Source organism: Falco cherrug, chromosome 9 (assembly GCF_023634085.1).
Source record: "Falco cherrug isolate bFalChe1 chromosome 9, bFalChe1.pri, whole genome shotgun sequence".
Taxonomy (NCBI): domain Eukaryota; kingdom Metazoa; phylum Chordata; class Aves; order Falconiformes; family Falconidae; genus Falco; species Falco cherrug.
The window spans coordinates 32,371,043-32,388,317 of NC_073705.1; the positions used below are offsets into that span (position 1 = coordinate 32,371,043).

Below are 17,275 nucleotides of genomic sequence, written 5' to 3' on the forward strand. Positions count from 1 at the left end.
AAAAAAAATCATGATGCATGCTAACCACTACGGTTAATGGCAGTCTGGGTTCAGCCTTGCAGACATCTAAGAGGAGAAAATGACTCATTGCTCAGGGACTTTTTTTTAACCATCCTCATTATACTGAGGTTGGGAAATTCTGGTGTGATGAAAGAAAAATTTCTCATTCTATTTCACTGCCACAAATTTATGAGGTTTGGTCCCTCCATTTTAAGACCTGCCTGGTTCAGATCAGTTACACTAACTGACCCACTGAAGCCCTGAAAGGTAGACGACCTTAGTTTCTGGCGGCCGGGTGCCTCACACAGAGAAATAAAGCCAGAGGCAAAGAAAAGCTAAAGTTCAAGTCAAGCACCTGCTGTCACACCTTTAAGCTGTATTTACGCATTCCTGGGTGGGACATGGTACAGGGAGCAGCCTGTCTACCAGGGCTTGTGAGAGCGTGGAGCTTTCCTCCCTTCCTGTTTTGGCTCTGTGCTTCTACATGACTGCAACCCAGGAAAGATGACACAGCTTGCACCAATGCTATGCTGCTTTTCTGAAAGGCAGACATTTTCTTTCCCTATACATGTAGAACCTGGCCAAAACATGGCAACGAGCAACACTCCGTCATAGCATGTCAGATCTGTATGCAACACAGTCATTTACTACAATGCTATGCCTTAACCAGTCCATAGCTGCACAAGGCTGGTGCACGGCTATTAAACCATTCAGCTACAGCAGCTTGAAGGTTTTCCTTTGAAAAGCAGCACAGTGCAGGAATTTTGTCAGCACAGTAGTGGCAAGCTGACACTTAGGAAGACATTTTAAAAATGCAGAAAGGTTAGAGGCAAAAGGCTCCAAAGTGCAGTGGAAGGTTTTTCCAAGTGCTTAGCATCTATGTGGTGCTCAAGAGCTGTACAACCTAAACTGGCTCTGGGCTTGGCAACAAAGCACGTTCTGCATCCTTCAGACCTTTACCAGGTCAAGTCTTAAAGTTTTTGAAGCTAAGCAGGACTTGCCTTTCCTGTCAGGCTCCTGCTTGACGCCATCCATGATTTCTAGCCGTTTTCAAGGGCCATGCACTGCTCTCCCAGGCACCTCCTCTAGCAAGTGACCTTTTGGAGCAGTCCCACACAGCTGTGGGTGCCCAGCATTGCCTGGGGGTTGATTGCCAGCACCTGGCACCCTGCTGCCAGACCTCTCCTGCCCTTTCCACACCCCTGGGGCCAGGTGGCAGCAATTGGACCCTACCAGCTACACCGGCACACCTTGGCTGGCAGGTAGGAGCAAGTTCAGGCAAGTCTTTTCATGTTTTGGCCAAGTCTCCATACTGGCTGGTAATTCTCTCTAGGGAACTGATGGCAGATCCAAGTAAGAAAGCCATTCTGCTTACTGGGTGACCTGGAAAAATCAAGCCTTTACATTGAGGTCTCCTCTTTTGTAAAAAGATTTTGTGGGACTTCCCATAAATGGGTGTGCAAGTGGGAAAGGCCTTGATGCAAAGCAGCCAGCACTGCAGCTCCTTTGGATTTAGGAACTGAGACCTCTGTGAAGGAAGAAAGGTAAGGTGATTTTTTTCAGGAGAGTGATCTCCCTTTGTGTGATTTACTAACCTGAGTAAAAGAAAACCTAAAAATGGCATCTGTATGTTGCATGAGAAGAAGGAAAGACCTGGTGGTTTTGTTGTACCAGTTCCTGCATTAGAAAAGCTAGTTGCATGCATGCATGTGGAGACTTCATGGCTTCTGCAGGTTGCCTTCCAAAAATCATGGTTCTGCTGTGTTGCTTCAGTTTCTGCTTCTTTGAAGGATTGTGACATTTGAAAAGACTTGCAATCATTGTAGAGAACAAGGGAAATAATATTTTTTACTTAGCCCTGGGAACTTCTGCATAGAAAACTTGCACATATAGAATACATACATAAATACACACATACATATACAAAACTGTATACACACAGAGGTGCTTTTATAAAAGGGACAATTCCTATTTACAACAGAGAAGAATTTAATTACAGAGCAACACCTATACTCAAAATTAATCAGGTGTATATTATGTAAAATCTTTTTTGTTCAAGTATTCTTCCTGGTATACTTTATAGACTCTTAACACCAGAGTTTTCACTCTGAAAAATGCAACATCCCACAATTTTAATGTAAGCAAAACATTACATCAATTATGTAATGCAGGACCATACATTTGGACTAACCCATTTCTTCAAGTAGCGACTACTACTTCTTTCTTCTTGTAGTGAATCCTATAGCTGGACTCTTATATTATACCTTTTCGTAAATAAGCCATCAAACTTCTCTTCCCACTTCTTAACAACCAAAAAAAAAGTTAAAGCTTTTTTTAAAGGAGAGATACTGTTAAAAAAGTCATAATTGTTTCTTGTTTGTATTATAACTTCTTGAATCCACCAGAACTGCCAATGAAAATGGCATTTTAAAGCTTTGTTGTATTATTAGAAAAATACTAATTAAGTCAGAAATAATTTTAAATGACTCTGTGCTATGTCTCTTCCAAACTACCAGAACATGTTTTACTTAGCTCAGCACTACCATTGTAAGAGTTTCGACCTTCTTGAGTGCAGGTTTTGCTTTGCTCAGTGTCATCATTATAAGACTGTCCCCCTTCCTGACAGCTGGAAATAGCTGCGTTCAGTTTTTCCTCAATTTTATCAGCTGCCGTGCACATTTTAAACTCTCTCAGGCTGTTCATTAGGGTTCTGTAGGCTCCTTTTATCCCATGTCTTTGATACCAGACTTGAAACAGCTTAATCTTCTGTTCAGATGTGTCACTAAAATAATCCCGAACAGTTTGATCTATGACAGGTTCTGGTACTTTGTGATTGCGAACAAATGTCTTGACTTCTTGGAGTGTCATCTCCTCTACGATACCAGCAATATGGCTGCTCAGGTCAATATCTAGAAATGTAAAAGGAAATTAATGATCTTGGTGCTTACATCTTATTGGTTTTTACCACCTACACTCAGAGCTGATACTTTTCCTGTCCAAAACAGATTAAGTTTCAGGTTTTCATGACTCAGTATGATTTATATGTAATTTTTTACAACATATAGCAGGTCTGCTTTTACATGTTCCTACCAAATGCTAGGTAATTCAAATATTTAGGGTTGCATCTGTATTGCTTTCTACCACTTGAAAGATAATCTCAGTTCCCTCTGTAATATGTTTTGTCCTTCTCTAAAGTCTGGTCATCCCTCATGTACCTGTTTTGCTCAAAACAGTGTTGGGAAAAGTCCTGGAAGAGGACAGGTCTTTCTTGTGATCTAGCCTTGGAGCTTATGTTCATTTCCTATTGTGTGTTACTATTGTGGATTTGCCGTTGAACATACAGTAGGTTTGTGTTTCTGCAATGGCACTGCTGGGTGTGGGACTACCCCAGTATCATCATTATCCGTGAATCTAAAAATCCAGCTTGCTGCCTCCTAGTGTCTGTACCACTGGCAGAACAGAAATTCATCTGTTGTCAATTAGTAATTGCTTCCTATAAAACAGAAATTCTTCCTGAGGCAAAACTTTCATGATACCACTAAATGCCTTAATAAACACAATATGAGCTGGCATTTCTTTAATAAGTGTTCACTGTTGTGCTAGAATGACGGCCCTAGGCAGTGGCAAAGTCTACATAAAAATACCCTTTTTTTTTTTAGTGTAGGATTTACATGTCTGCATTTTTTTGCTTCTACTGAATTTTGAGAAATTACTTGTCTCTTACCTGTGTATATGAGAGGTACATTCTCCTGAAAAGAGAAGCAAGAGAGAAATGAGTAGAAACAAGTTTTGTAAAGCACCAGGCTTGTATAAGAGGATAAACACATTTCAAGACACTTGACTTCTGTAAGTTTCCTTTAGTTTTCTCCATGATTCCCCTGTTTTACGAGCGAGGGAATCAAAAGAGGTCTGTCTGTCCAATCTGACTTGGATAAGCTTGGGGAATCACTTCACAATTGCCATTGCCTAAAAGTATGCATGGAGACAGGTACCCTGAGTTTTTCTCAGGGTACCCTGGTTTATGAAGTGTAAATCCCGAATAGATAATACAGGGTTTCTCCTACTTCTCCCAAAAGTGTCCTCATGGTGAAATTTACTTCATTAATGTCATAGAAGAGAGGCATGCATGTGCTTGGGGAGTCCCAGTGTAATTTCAATGGAACAAAGTTCCTTGCATGAAGCTGAGTTTTTTTTGTGATCTAAGCGACAATACTTACATAAGAAGCCTCTGGTTTGGGGACTGCTTCACCTGGGTTCTTGCTAGTACGACCCTCCTGTCTTCTCTTGTCTAAAACAAAAAAGCATTTTAAAAATCTAGGACAGAGTATATGTCTCCTCTAACTTTATATTCTTGGAGTCCAGATCTGAATAAGCAGTTGAATGTCTTACTCAAAGTATGACAGGAATAGGGAATCACTTACACCAGAATATTGCTCCAGCTACTGGTAGTAGCAGTAACACAATTATGAAAGCAGTGGCCCACCATGGCATTCCTGTTTCTGTTGGAACATTGAAAACATTACACAAAAGTTAAGTCAAGAAATGCAATATAGCAACATTGTGTCAGGTTAGAAAAGCCTTTCTCTTGTCTCATAATGGCAGAAGCTATCTCCTTTTTAAAGCGTTGCTTATCATGAGCTGCCCCTAAAAAGGAGTAATAGCTCCTAGGTCTGCACAGCAATCAATGGAAAAGAGCAATCATGCTCCACAGGTCAGTACAGGGCCCAGCAGATATGATGCCCTTGGCTGTCAGGGATCACTGTGTGGAAGAGTACAATTGCAATGGCCTCTCAAAAGAAAGCACATGCTAGACCGTGCTAGGTTTTAAAATGGTACCTTTTATTCCGCACACAGTGTCTGAAGTGGAAGTACATTGTTTTTCAACTACGCCACTTTCACATCTGCAGAAAACATGAATAAAAAATATTATGGGATTTGTTTCTCTTTATAAACTGTCAAGAAAGCAAATCAAAATCTTCTAGCTTGTGTTATCAGCTAAATATTTCATATATCAGAATCTTGGAGTTTGGAATTTAATAGGTATGAAAATGGTTTGGAAAGTTATGGGAGTGGAAAAAGGTGTGGAAATGATTTTCTAGATATTAACAGCAGATCTCGCTGACAACAGGAAAGCTCAGATACTTTTCAATAAATGCAATGAAGTATGCACAGACTTGGATGTATACAAGTGCTTCTGCGTGCCTTTGGAAAGCCTGCGTGGATTTAAGTTCAGTTGACTGAGCTAAGTCAACTCAACAAGCTAAGTACAAAGGAAAACTAGTATGTTTTCCCGCAGGTTATACATTACCTTAGCCCCTGTCTTGAAACTAGCTGGGAAAAAAGTGTGATAACATACAATATTAAACTTGATATTTAATGATGAAGGCATAAACTTACACGCTACATGGATCGCAATGCCTGCATGGTACAGAAGAATTGCAAAAATGGTTCTTTGCACAGGTGCATTCTGTGTTCTGTGCTGGGGTACAGTTCTTTGCAACCGCCAGACCTGAAATAGATTTCCTGAAGTTTGTTAGTTTGAAAAAGCAGGCCTTAAAAGCAGGCCTCTCCTCACAAGCTTGTCCTCGGACTTAACGTGCTTTTAGCTTTACCACTGCTGGCACTGGTGAGGCTTAATTGTAAGAACAAGTAGCTTTTATAAGGCAGTCCTGCTGCCAGGGCACTGCAAATACAGAGATGGCAAAGGGACCTCTGCTGGCCGAGAGTTTGAAACACTGACCGCACAAAAGCACTCCGGAAGAGAACTCTTCTGGCACTGCCAAACGTTGTCAGCTGCTTTTTCCCATTCAGAAGCATAAAGCCAGAAGGAAACTCAGAAGATTACATCACCCATCTCCCTGCTTGATTTCAGAGACAGGTTCTCTATTCTTCCTGACAGACAACAAGTTTTATGTCTTGAGGACCTACAATGGTGAGGAATTCTACTGTCCCTTTTTAGCTAACATATTCCCTGCTTAAATATCAAAATAAGTGAATTAATTTTCTCCTACCCTCAGTGTATATGATTAAACTATCTCCATCTATTATTTCTGCGTTAAAATTACTATAAATGTCTACCTACTAGAAAAGCTATTTTCATAAGCATATAGGAACAGAAGTGAATTTTTGAGTTATCGCATTCAGTGCCCTGCTGCAATGGGAAACCATGTTATCTTTAAAAATTTGATGAAGCTCTACTGTGGAATCAGTGCTGAAGCCATTCACAGAAATACTGAATTTGAACAATCCCAAGAATGGTTCTAATGGAACTTCAGTGGTAATTTTCCTCCTGCCTAATGTTTTCTACTGACTTCTCTTTACATTATTGTCCATGGGATAATGTGACTACTCATCCCATTACCCTTTTTCTTTTCCCCTGCAGTTTAATTGTGGCACTGTACAAAATATTGAATTGTTTTGCTCTCCTCAGCTTCATTACCCATCCAAAAATGCTTATTAAAATAGCTAATGAGAGAAAAATTTCTATGAATATGGAGGCATTACACAAAGGGGAAAGCACTAAAGATTGATATTCCAAAAGAATATCCATTCTTCTGAGAACAACCATATTGGAGTTAAGAGCTGTCTCTCCACTCACCAAACTCAATTTTGGATATGATGAATGCAGAACTATCATTCCCTAAATCCAAGTATACTAGAATTACAGGACAGCTGGTAGAACTGGTAGGAGATCAGTTTAATGGATTTTAAAAAAAAGCCATCTATTATGGGTATTTATGCAACAGGTAGTGAATTTCTGGATCCTGGTGACCCCCAGCAGGTTCATGTACAAAGGGTTCATAAACAGATACTAAAACGACTAGGTGGGGATGGACTTTCTACCGTCCTTTCCCACAACTGTGGATGCTGTAGACTTGTAGGGACCAGACCACCGAAAGTAGACAGGTTTGTTTTGTGTTTTCTCTAAATAGCAGCTCTTGCCTCCACTGCTGAATGCAGAATACTGGGGCAGGTGGACCACTGGTCTGATCTGGTAGGGCATGCATCGTAGTCTTGAAATTTGACCCTATATCCCATACAGTGTCTTGAATGTATACAAGTCATCACTCTACTAGCTCCAGCAGTTTTAAGTAATACCATTAATTACATGAAAGACTACAAAAGAAACCATTGGGAATTTTCTCATGCCTGCTTCTTACAACATCTCTCTTCTTTTAAGTAGAGGGCAAAGAAGAGAGACAGCTTTCCTCCCTGGACCCTAACCAGTTTGTATAGGGTCTGCTTTGCAAGGAGTGCTTTGGCTGAGCAAAGGCAGATATAAGGAGAAATAATGGACCAACAAAGCTTGTTCTTCCTACTTTGTGCTTGACAAAAGGGAACTGGAGGATAAACTTATGACACTTTCACAAAATCCTTCACACACTACATTTTAATCTGCATGCTACCCACTATTCATGGATTGTGGAGACTTTTCAGTCAAATCTCGTATGAAAAAAGTCATTGCTAGGGTTGCTGTTTCTATAGACATACCAAATATGCTGTCACATGAATGGCATCTCAAACACTCATCCAAATCATTGACGTGATCAATGTACTCCTTTCCATTTTCACACGGAACACAGTGTTTGCTGATATTTGTTGGGCAGTTGATATTTTTAACAAAACCTGTACAGACAAAAAACCAATAATTAAGATTTGTAATAACTTTGGGCAGAAGCCATCAGCTGTATGACCTATGCCAGATTAATCCCTAATACTTTTTTATTTACAGATATGGACAGAATCTATATTCTTTCTAGATCTATATTTAGATCTATTACAATAATCTAATAGATCTATATAATAATCTATATATTTATATGCTCTTCAGGAATGTAGTACACAAAATCTGATTATCCCCCTTCTTCCTCCAATTTAGGATTGAAGGAGAACACACCAAACAAAACTGTACATGCAAAACTGGAAAACCCTCGAATATATGGAGTCTGGTAGGCAAAAGCCTGTGCTTGCACTTTTTTAACCTCTTTCAAAGATGTGTATGTAATTCTTCGCTCTTTCGTGACAAGCATGTTATGTGAGAACTACTACCTGTAGTGAAGGGTGCCCTGAGCTCAAGACATACTTTTGAACTATATACTGTCCTGTAATAAAGATACAGCTAGGACAAAGCATTGCATCCAGGAAACCACAGTATCCCAGTATCCCACTCAGATATCCCAGCAGAAAGCCATTATGCATGTTGTGGCTTTCACTCTTAATGACTTCTCAACAGTCTTCTAGCGATACTCACCACGTTTACATTTCTTGCAACACTGAGCACCTAAATTGTATTCATCCTGATTACACTTAATTTCTCTCTTAGCAATGATCGTCCTTGTAATTAACTTATTGTATGCCATGTGTATTGGAGCTTCAGTATCATTTTTACACTGTGTTTCAATAATTAAGTTAACAACCTAGGAGAGAAGACAGCAAGTTATACAAAAAAACTGTCAAGGACTGTAGCTGTGTTTAACTACTAGCACAGAGTTACATCAGTACTGTTACTTTATTGCTAAACATACCAATATTCACCCCCTCATTAGAGTTGTTCTTTACTTCGGAAGAGTTAATGGATAATGAGGACACAAATTAAATTTAATGCCATCAACCCTACTGCTACGGGTACTGATAGTTTGAACATTAATGCTTGAGAACAGGCCCATGCACCTCAGCTGTAACAGATGACCTCATATGCCCAATCATAGTGCAAAGCAAAGGAGCTCCCATTATTTTCTTGAAGAGCTTTCTCTGCCTCAAGTGGCTGTGCCTAAGTCTGCCCTTTCTTAGCCAGTAATAATAATTTTCTGTACAGAACTAAGGAAGTTCAAATGCTACCTTTCTTAATTTCTTGCTGCCCTACTGTTGCTTGCAAACTGAACAGTGTTAATGCCTTTGAAGAAAAAATGGGATGTTTTGATATCAGCCAGAATACCCGATTCCTAAAATGATCTTGTTCTCACTTTGTTTCCCAATTCAATTATTTTTCTCCTTAGTAGATGATACCTGTATATTCCTGAAAGAAGTATCACTCTCCTTTCAAATTAATTTACACCCTGATCCATTTCTTTGAATCTCTGTCAAGTTAAAATTCATAAAGCTTGGGGTTTTTATTTTTTTCCTGTTACTAGTCAATAGTAACTTTACCAGCCATCACTGTCCTGCCTCTTTTTGTGATAGTAAGAAAGCACTGTGGACCAGAGGCCAAACCATTCTTTTTTCTCTATTTTCAGAGTAAGGCAGGAAAATGAGAAGGCTAGATCTGCTATAGTTTTAATTGCTCTTGGCAATGGTTTGTAGGGAATTCTGTATATACTTTGCATGCACTAAGTACGAGATGTCTATATAATGGAGCGATGTAGTGCTTGTTGGCTGGAGAGCCAGATTCCCTCCTAGAAATACTATTATGCAGCGCAGCCTGCCTTTACTTAACCTAATTTCTGCTGATAGTTTGGAGTGATTTGAACATTTTCATGACCTATTTTACTTGTGTTTTACTGTGTGGAGCTGTAACAGAAAAAATTAAGATAATCCTTGTCCTGAAGAGTTTGAAGTCTTAGAACGTCTAAGCTGAGCTCTCTGTTCACTGTTCTTGCTCCTCTTTTTAATTAAAAAAAATAATTGTTTTGTGTTTTACAAACGACTCATATATACATTGTGAGAGATGGTGAGGAATGGGGGGAAATGATGCCTGAGAAGGAATGGAGCAATGCTACTGTCCTTGGCAAAATGAAAGAACAGGCCAAGTTATGAAGAGAGGGGTGGCACGGAACCTTTTCTGGAAGGGACATTAGTGGACAATGAGGTACAATGCAAAGAAGCTGCCAAATACAGTAGTGCACTGCATGGACTCAAAGTCATAGCGATTGCAGATTCACTCATGTTTTAAATCAGCATGCAAAACACCTTAACTAGAATAATTTAATTTTAATTTTGTCTTGGATGAAAGAGGTTAATTCTGAATGGTTGGATATTGTTGAACACTTTCGTGGTTTAATAGAAATTTGACTGTATCTCAACAAGGGACATACGTATTTAAGGAATTCACTAATAATTTGAGGACTGGTTATTTTTATTTTTACACTTCCTCCCACACCAGAGGGTGATATTTAATGGCTGATTAATTCAATCTTTGTGATTTTTTTGTGAAACTGCTTGGATGCTGACTGTAACTTTTTAGTTAGATCCATAAAACTAATTATCTAATTTAACTTTCTGAAAAATGGGTTTGGATTTCAAACTGGGCTCTCAAGTGAAGGAAGCATTATCTGTGGCTAATTAATTGAAGTAACCAGTATGACCGCTGTCTGCTGAGTTCTACAGGTAGCCACTTCTTTTGATGCTCTAGTCTATTCAGAGGTAGGAAGGTGAAAAGCATTTTCTTTTCTTAGAAGCCCTCTGTTTTAAAATCTATATAATATTAGTAACTAGACTAAAATTAAGAAGACCTTTCTTTGCACCTGGAGGAGAAGCTTCACATGCTAAGAAACCAGTTTAGTACTTGAGAAGCTGAAGGTATGGATGCTCAGCCTGTCACTTCCCCCATTCAGCAGTGCTGCTCTCTTCCTTTGCTGCCCAGGCTTCACCAAGTCCCATTATAATAATATTAAAAGTTTAAAGTTAATGTAAGGCCTTAACAGAAGCCGTCAAATGCATGTGCCAAATCAGCATAACTTGTTTTCCTTTTTGGCATAGAAAGTCTGATTAAAAAACGATTAATAAAATGTAGTCAGGGACATGTGTCCTGTCTGGTTTGGCTTTCTCTGAAGCAGGGTGAAGCCCTGCACCTCCATTGCTCCTCTGCCACACGTTGGACGGGGCCATGGGAGAGGACAGGCACAAGACAGCACCAGGGGGACGTGTGTTGCCCCAGCTCAGAGCCAGAGTATCGTGATGCCCTGCCTGCCATGGGGCCTTGGCCAGCAGAAGAGTCTGGAAGTGAGTGGCCACCAGGGTGGGGATGCCCTGAGACAAAATGACAGAGATGGATCTTTGGCTGCCCCAGGAAAGCCAATGGTGCCAGAAGGCTTCCAGCCCTGAAGGCAGGTGGTGCAGCTGGGGCCAAGGCAGATGCCATTCATGGCGTGGGGAAGTGACTCCACCTCCCCACACGGATGGAGGAACTGACTCAACAGGGTGAGCAAGAGGAGCGGCGCCAGCCCCGCTGCCTGCGCTGCTCAGAGCAGCCTGCCCCGCAGCCAGGGCTCCGCTCCCCCTCCTCACCTGCCCTGGCAAAGCTCTGCACTCACAGGGGCACCCTGGGTCCTGCTTTTGGCATGCAGATCTCCCCTTTTTAGATCGGAGAAGTCAACCCATTTTTGGTGGGCTGGTGGAAAAAGACCCTGGGCAGCAGTAAAGAGAAGAGGGAGTGTGAAGATTACCACAGCCCTAGTGCACCCACAGACAGTACCTGGGCACAGCAGAGAAACTGAATGGCACTGGCAAAGCACAGAGCATGCACAAAGAAAGAAAATGTCCAGAGAATCACGCAGAAAATGGGATATAATGAAGAAGGAACCACCTTTCTAAATGACTAATACCAGTAAAACTAAAAAGGGTTTCTTCTGTGTTTACTGAACGCCTGCAATCACAGTGCATGATCAGAGTTCCCTCACGCAAACAAACTGCTCTGCCTCTTGCTTATGCTTTTATACAAACGAGCTATGCTGATACCGTGACAGGGAACAGAAATACAGGTCTTTCTGATGGAAGCCCTTCGCTGTCGCTCACAGAGATGAACTTCCTGGTATGCTTACAAGAAGTGGGGATCACTTCTCAGAATGACACTTTAAGCAACACCAAATACCTACACTGGTTCTGCTTGCAGGGATGTCTTACACCACCTTCCTGAGAAATGAGTGAGAAAACCGTTGAGATTTTTCAAAGCAACACCCCAATTTTTTTCAAACTTTTTTTCTCCTCCTGGATTTGCACCCTCTTAAAAGCAGTCCGTTTGCTATGTACACATTTTGGTGTGTCTTGGGGGTGGGGTGGGGGGGACATCAATAGTCACTAGCTTCCTGCACACACCTTAATTGTCTTTGTTGTCGCTGAGCAGTGAGCAGTCATAGCGGAAAGAAAGCACTTCGGGGGCTTTACAGAGGCGGGGTGATAGGTACTTTTTTATGATGTGTACGTTCAAACAGCAGCTGTACGTTTTCAGCCTAAAATGACTCACAGAGGCTGTCTTCTACCTTTCTCATCTTAATCTAAAAAGTAGTTGTCACATCTAAATGGATAATGGATATCTAAATGGATTATGAACTAAGCAGTCAATGGTAATAAAATCAACCAATCAGGGATATCTAACGGTAGCAGCATCCACAAAAATTATCACATGAGCCCAAATATTTTGGTTTCTTTCATTCTGCATTGCCTAGGCACCTAAGAGAGCTTTCTACCTTCTCCCTCTCCTTCACTCCATATACAGAGTCCTCCAAATGCTTTCACCAACAAGCATCTGCTAAGGAGACTTATAAAATTTGGTTTCATCTGTGTCCCCAGGGCAGAGTGACAGGGACTTTAGTTTCTTTGAAAACTCATGTCATTTTGGGATTCTCAGGCCTATGATTCTTCCTGTATCAGAGTTCATAACAGGTCAACTTCCTTTAACTGAAAAGTTTTAGCAGATGTACATTATGGGGATGTAATCTCAGCTTTGGAAGTATGTGAACGTGTTATTTGCATACAGGACTTTTTAAAGCTTTACAGCTTTTAACCCTGAGAAAGAACAAGTCTCTGCTTTCTCCCGTTATCTTTATAATACATTTTATTTTTAGCAAACCACTTCTATTTCTAATTCATAGACACCTATGGATGAGAAGAAGGTTGATGCCTTCAGAACTTGGTGGCCTTTTTCTACTCCACATGTGTTACATGTGCATGAGCTCATCAGGGGTTTTCTAAGTGTTAAAAAAAGGAGGGTGTGGGATTTTTCTTGCTTTTTTGCCTAGTGGGAGCTGAGGCAAACTTTTAACTCATTTTCTGAGTTTTTATTTGCTTTTGGTATTTTTGACAAATGATTACTGGAGTTAACTCCATTTTAACAGTATTCTATGTATCTCCCTTGTGCTAATTCTGTCAGGATGGCTTTTAATTTCACACTTCTTGTGAAGATGATTCTCTACCCCAGTTCTTTTACTATGATAAGTAATTACTGCTTCCAATCTCTCCAGTATAATTTTCATTTTCCCCCTTTTGTGTTCTAAAATCTGTTATGAGAAGGATCAAAAGAATCCATTTCCATTTTCCGAAGCCCAGCAATGGGAGCTGATGTTGCCTCACAACTAGAAGCATCCTGAACTTCTTAAGATTTCAAGTGAGATGCATGTGTTCGGTGCCTGTGAGAGTTAAGAAACCTCAGTTACTGTCCAGTGTTTTAAAATAGTCACTGTCCAAATTCAGTACATTACTATCTCACATCTCAGGTGACTCACATACAAATTATGGCATTATATTGGTGTGTGTGTGTACGGTTGGTCATTTTACGGGGTTTCTTTTTGTTTTTAAGAGTACTGTACTAGTGAACATCTAATGAACACTGTACAATTTGGGAGAGTTGCAGCAATATTAACAGCTCCCACCTCACTTTGATGTTGTGACTAGGGATGAGTAAGAGCTGGACAGTGCAGAAACTAAGCAGCTCTTGCCCCTTTTCCTTTTGTAACACAATACAGCTTTCTTGTTGGCACTTTCTCTTTGTTCAATGAGTTGCCTCAAAGATAAAGGCAGTTAACTGTGGAAACAGGCACAAGACGAATGTTTCCAGAATTAGGGCCCTTATACTTTTCACTTGAGTCTTGGGTCATCCCATGACTTTATGGCTGTTTATGCATACATATTTAAACATGTGCATTAGTTGTCTGGGAAATGAGAAAGAAGGGTCAGTGCAGTAATGCAGGATCCTGTTTTAAAAGGTATGTTTTCTCAATTTCCAGAAAACTGCCTGCTTTGTAGTCATATCAGATAATTACAGAATATTTAGATAACACTTCACTCTCTTAAGATGACCTATTCCTTTAGAGCGTGTCTCTGAGTGGTGTGTGGTTTTGTGGCTTGTTTTACAAGGTAAACTTAAGATGTTTTCTAACTGCATAGGTCATTGCTGTTTTGCACAACTATCCCTACAACTGCTTCTACTTTAGTGCAGCATGGAGTTCCTTGCAAAATTGACGTCTCATTCAACAAACTGCTTCCAAGTTCTGGTTTAATCAAATTAGTATGTAAAATGCTGCCCAGGTGTACTGCTTTATAAGTATTGGAACAACATGCTACTAAAAATATATTTAAAAAAAAAAATAGAAAGTATGTAGAGTGCTACAGTCTTTCCAAGGGAAAGACTGAAATTTGGGAACAAGTGGAAGACAGGAATAGAAATTATATTTGTTCTCTGGAAACAGTGTGTTAAAATATTTTTTTAATCTTGACTTATATTCTGAATAGTTCCAAGATTCTGAGCTACACTGACACTGGTGCCCGTTGTCTACTGCTTCTGTACCGGATATACACTTTTGTCAGTAGATGAAAATCCTTCTTTGTATTTAACTGTGCTCTGGTGCTTTGTGCAGGAGTGTGGATATAGTGCTCTGAATCACTTTAAATAGTTTACTATCTGTTATTTAGTAAATGAGATCAGAATTTGAGTAGTTTTTATCTTAACACCCGATTTTAACCTGCCAAACCCGAAAGAAAACTGCATTCCTTAGCAACGTAACCACACTGTGAAGAGACTTTGAACGTGCACTCCATCCAGTGAGTTCTCTCTGAAGTAGGTGAGAGCTGGGGTTGGCGAAGCGATGTATATCGCATCCGCGCTTCCGGGCAGGTCATGGCTCTGCTGTGCTGCCCGCCTTACTGCCGCCTGCCCTAGCCCCGCGGGGCTGCCGGCGCGCGGGCAGAGCCATACACCCGCGCCCCAGGTCTCCTGCCCAGAGCTTGCTGCCACTGCAGCTCATGGCCTAACGCACCCGTTCCAGAGCAGATGCCTGTGCTCCGGACACTGAGATACCTCCTTACCTTCCTTGTTGGCAGGAGCCCTTCAAACTATGAGTGTTGGCGAAGGTGACTTTCCTGGTGCCGGTCAGACACGTGACCTGAGCCATGAAGCTGCAGAGCCTCGTACTGTGCTTGGGGGATGATCAGGACAAGAAGGGAAGGCCCTGCCCGACTACTGATGATGAATGCTGCGTTTGGTGCTGTCGGGCTTGGACAGCTTCTCCAGGTTTTCCTGGGGCCGCTGTCAGCAGCGCTTCATAACTTCTCCGCCACAGGTATTTGTTTTTACATTGCCTTACCGGATCCCTTCGGCTTGGATTGCTGAGGTGCAAGTCAGCTCCCACCAACGCGGTCTTTGTGCGGGCAGATACCTCACCGTGCTGAACCTGCCCTGCCAGCGTCTCTGGCTGGCCCTGGGTGGCTGCGGACCGAGGCCAGCGCCAGCCGTCCCGGGCCCCGCAGCGAGGGCACACGGCCCGTGTCCCCGACAGCCACGGGCACCCGTGTCCCCTTTCTGTCCCGCTGCTCCTCCGCAGCGCCCGCCTCCCCTCACCTGGCACCCTAGGAAGCGACTGTAGAACCGTAAAGTGCCTGAACTCGAAGGTGGTTTTTGTAAAAGGAAAAAAAAAAACAAACCCGCCTAAATGAATTGGCTGAAATGTCGGAAAAAAATTCGCTGCGGCCGGCGCCCCCCGGGAGCCAGGCAGCGCCCCCCGGGAGCCAGGCAGCGCCCCCCGGGAGCCAGGCAGCGCCCCCCGGGAGCCAGGCAGCGCCCCCCGGGAGCCAGGCAGCGCCCCCCGGGAGCCAGGCAGCGCCCCCCGGGAGCCAGGCAGCGCCCCCCGGGAGCCAGGCAGCGCCCCGCGCCCCCGCCCGGCCACCCCGCTGCGCCCGCCCCGGCCCGCTCGCCCGCCCGGGCGGACACTTACGAGGAGCAGGGTCAGGGCCCCCCGCGCCATGCCGCCGCTGCCCAGCGCTCTCCCGCACGCTCCGGCAAAGTGAAAGCGGCTGGTCGCGGCGCGGCAGCTCCCCTGCCCCCGTCCCTGCCCCAGCCCACGCCCGGCTCCTCCCATGTTGGTAAACATGGCGCGGGCCCGCCCCCGGCCTGGCCCCGCGGCGGCGGCGCTGCCCTCTGCCCGCAGGTGACCGCGGCGGGGCAGGCGGGGCAGCCCAGCCCGGGCGGGGGCCCCCGGCGCCCCCGAACGCCCCCGCGGGCCGGGCCGTTGTGCCCTGCGCCGAGCTCCGCTCCGCCAAGGGGGGGCCAGGGCTCGCCGGCCCCGGTGGGTGCGCTGGGCTGTGGGCTCGGCCTGCGAACGCCGGGCACGGCCCCGGAGCAAAGCGCGGCGGGCTGCGGGCTGGCCGGGAGGCGTGTGCCTCCTGTGCTCCAGCTGCGGCGGGGGCGGGGGCAGAAACTCCGGTTCGGTGCCACTGGCAAGGACAGGCTTGCGGCAGCGAGCCCCGGACCCCTAGGAGCAGAGCAGCCGCTGAGAACTGGCTACATTTGCTGCAGCAAGACAACTGCCTTCCACTGTGCTGTTGAAAGGGTTGCTCAGGCCTGTGACTTCTGTTTCGTAGCTATTTACAGTCATTCCTTGTGTTTTTCCTGCAAGCTTTTGGTGGTTGGAAGTGCAGGTCACCTGGCGTCCCCCAGAGCACCAGCAGTAACGCGTTGGCGTCAGCTATCGATACGTGTTTTAATCTTTCAGGTTTTGACATGATGCTGTTGCCTTGGGAAGACCATGGTTGCAGTTGAGCTGGCGTTTTCGTTCTAAGCGTCACTTTTCAGTTGTTTATGACTCAGGTTTTTCAGAAACCCTTCAGATTTTCTGTCGGTATGGCTCTTAGCTGCCATAATAAGCCGAGTTCATAACATCAAAAGATAGCTGCTGTTTTAAATGTTTCAGGCTTTTTAACCACTTCCGGATAAAATGAAATATACTGCTGACACATTTTTAGAGATGCTACCTTTGGAGTATCCTGTAACAACCAACTTTTTGCCTTCCCAGTGGCGGTACCGAGTATGAAGAACGAGGGGCACCTTTCTTGGGTGCAGTGCCTGTGTTACGTGTCTGTAGCTCCTACTGGGCAAACCCCAACCAGTGTGTACCCGAGGCTGTTAATTTTAGCGGAAATTTGCGTGCGGGTAGGGGTGGATGGCTGCTGCAGCAGAAAGCACGGTACAGTTGTTTTCAAATTCATTGCCTGGGGGATTGTAGTTTGTCCTAAACCCAAAACTTGGCATGACTGGGCCCTCAGCAGGCATCACCTAGCATGCAGCAACACT

At 43.5% G+C, this 17,275-nt stretch overlaps 1 protein-coding gene across 2 annotated transcripts; it reads right to left on the reverse strand.

The window, feature by feature from the left end:
• Positions 1 to 1,820: 1,820 nt before the first annotated feature.
• FAS (Fas cell surface death receptor) lies at positions 1,821 to 16,058 on the reverse strand. 2 transcript variants are annotated; one of them, XM_055719784.1, is made up of 10 exons: positions 15,921 to 15,999; positions 11,811 to 11,847; positions 8,252 to 8,417; positions 7,492 to 7,626; positions 5,398 to 5,509; positions 4,837 to 4,901; positions 4,422 to 4,499; positions 4,218 to 4,288; positions 3,725 to 3,749; positions 1,821 to 2,909 (listed from the first exon to the last, which is right to left on the reverse strand). In XM_055719784.1, exons 3-10 carry the CDS (start codon positions 8,358 to 8,360, stop codon positions 2,494 to 2,496), a joined length of 1,011 nt encoding a protein of 336 aa, XP_055575759.1. In that variant the 5' UTR covers positions 8,361 to 8,417; positions 11,811 to 11,847; positions 15,921 to 15,999; the 3' UTR covers positions 1,821 to 2,493. The 2 variants fall into 2 exon arrangements, with proteins under 2 accessions (XP_055575759.1, XP_055575758.1); XM_055719783.1 differs by lacking the exon at positions 11,811 to 11,847 and having other exon boundaries at positions 15,921 to 16,058.
• Positions 16,059 to 17,275: the final 1,217 nt, after the last annotated feature.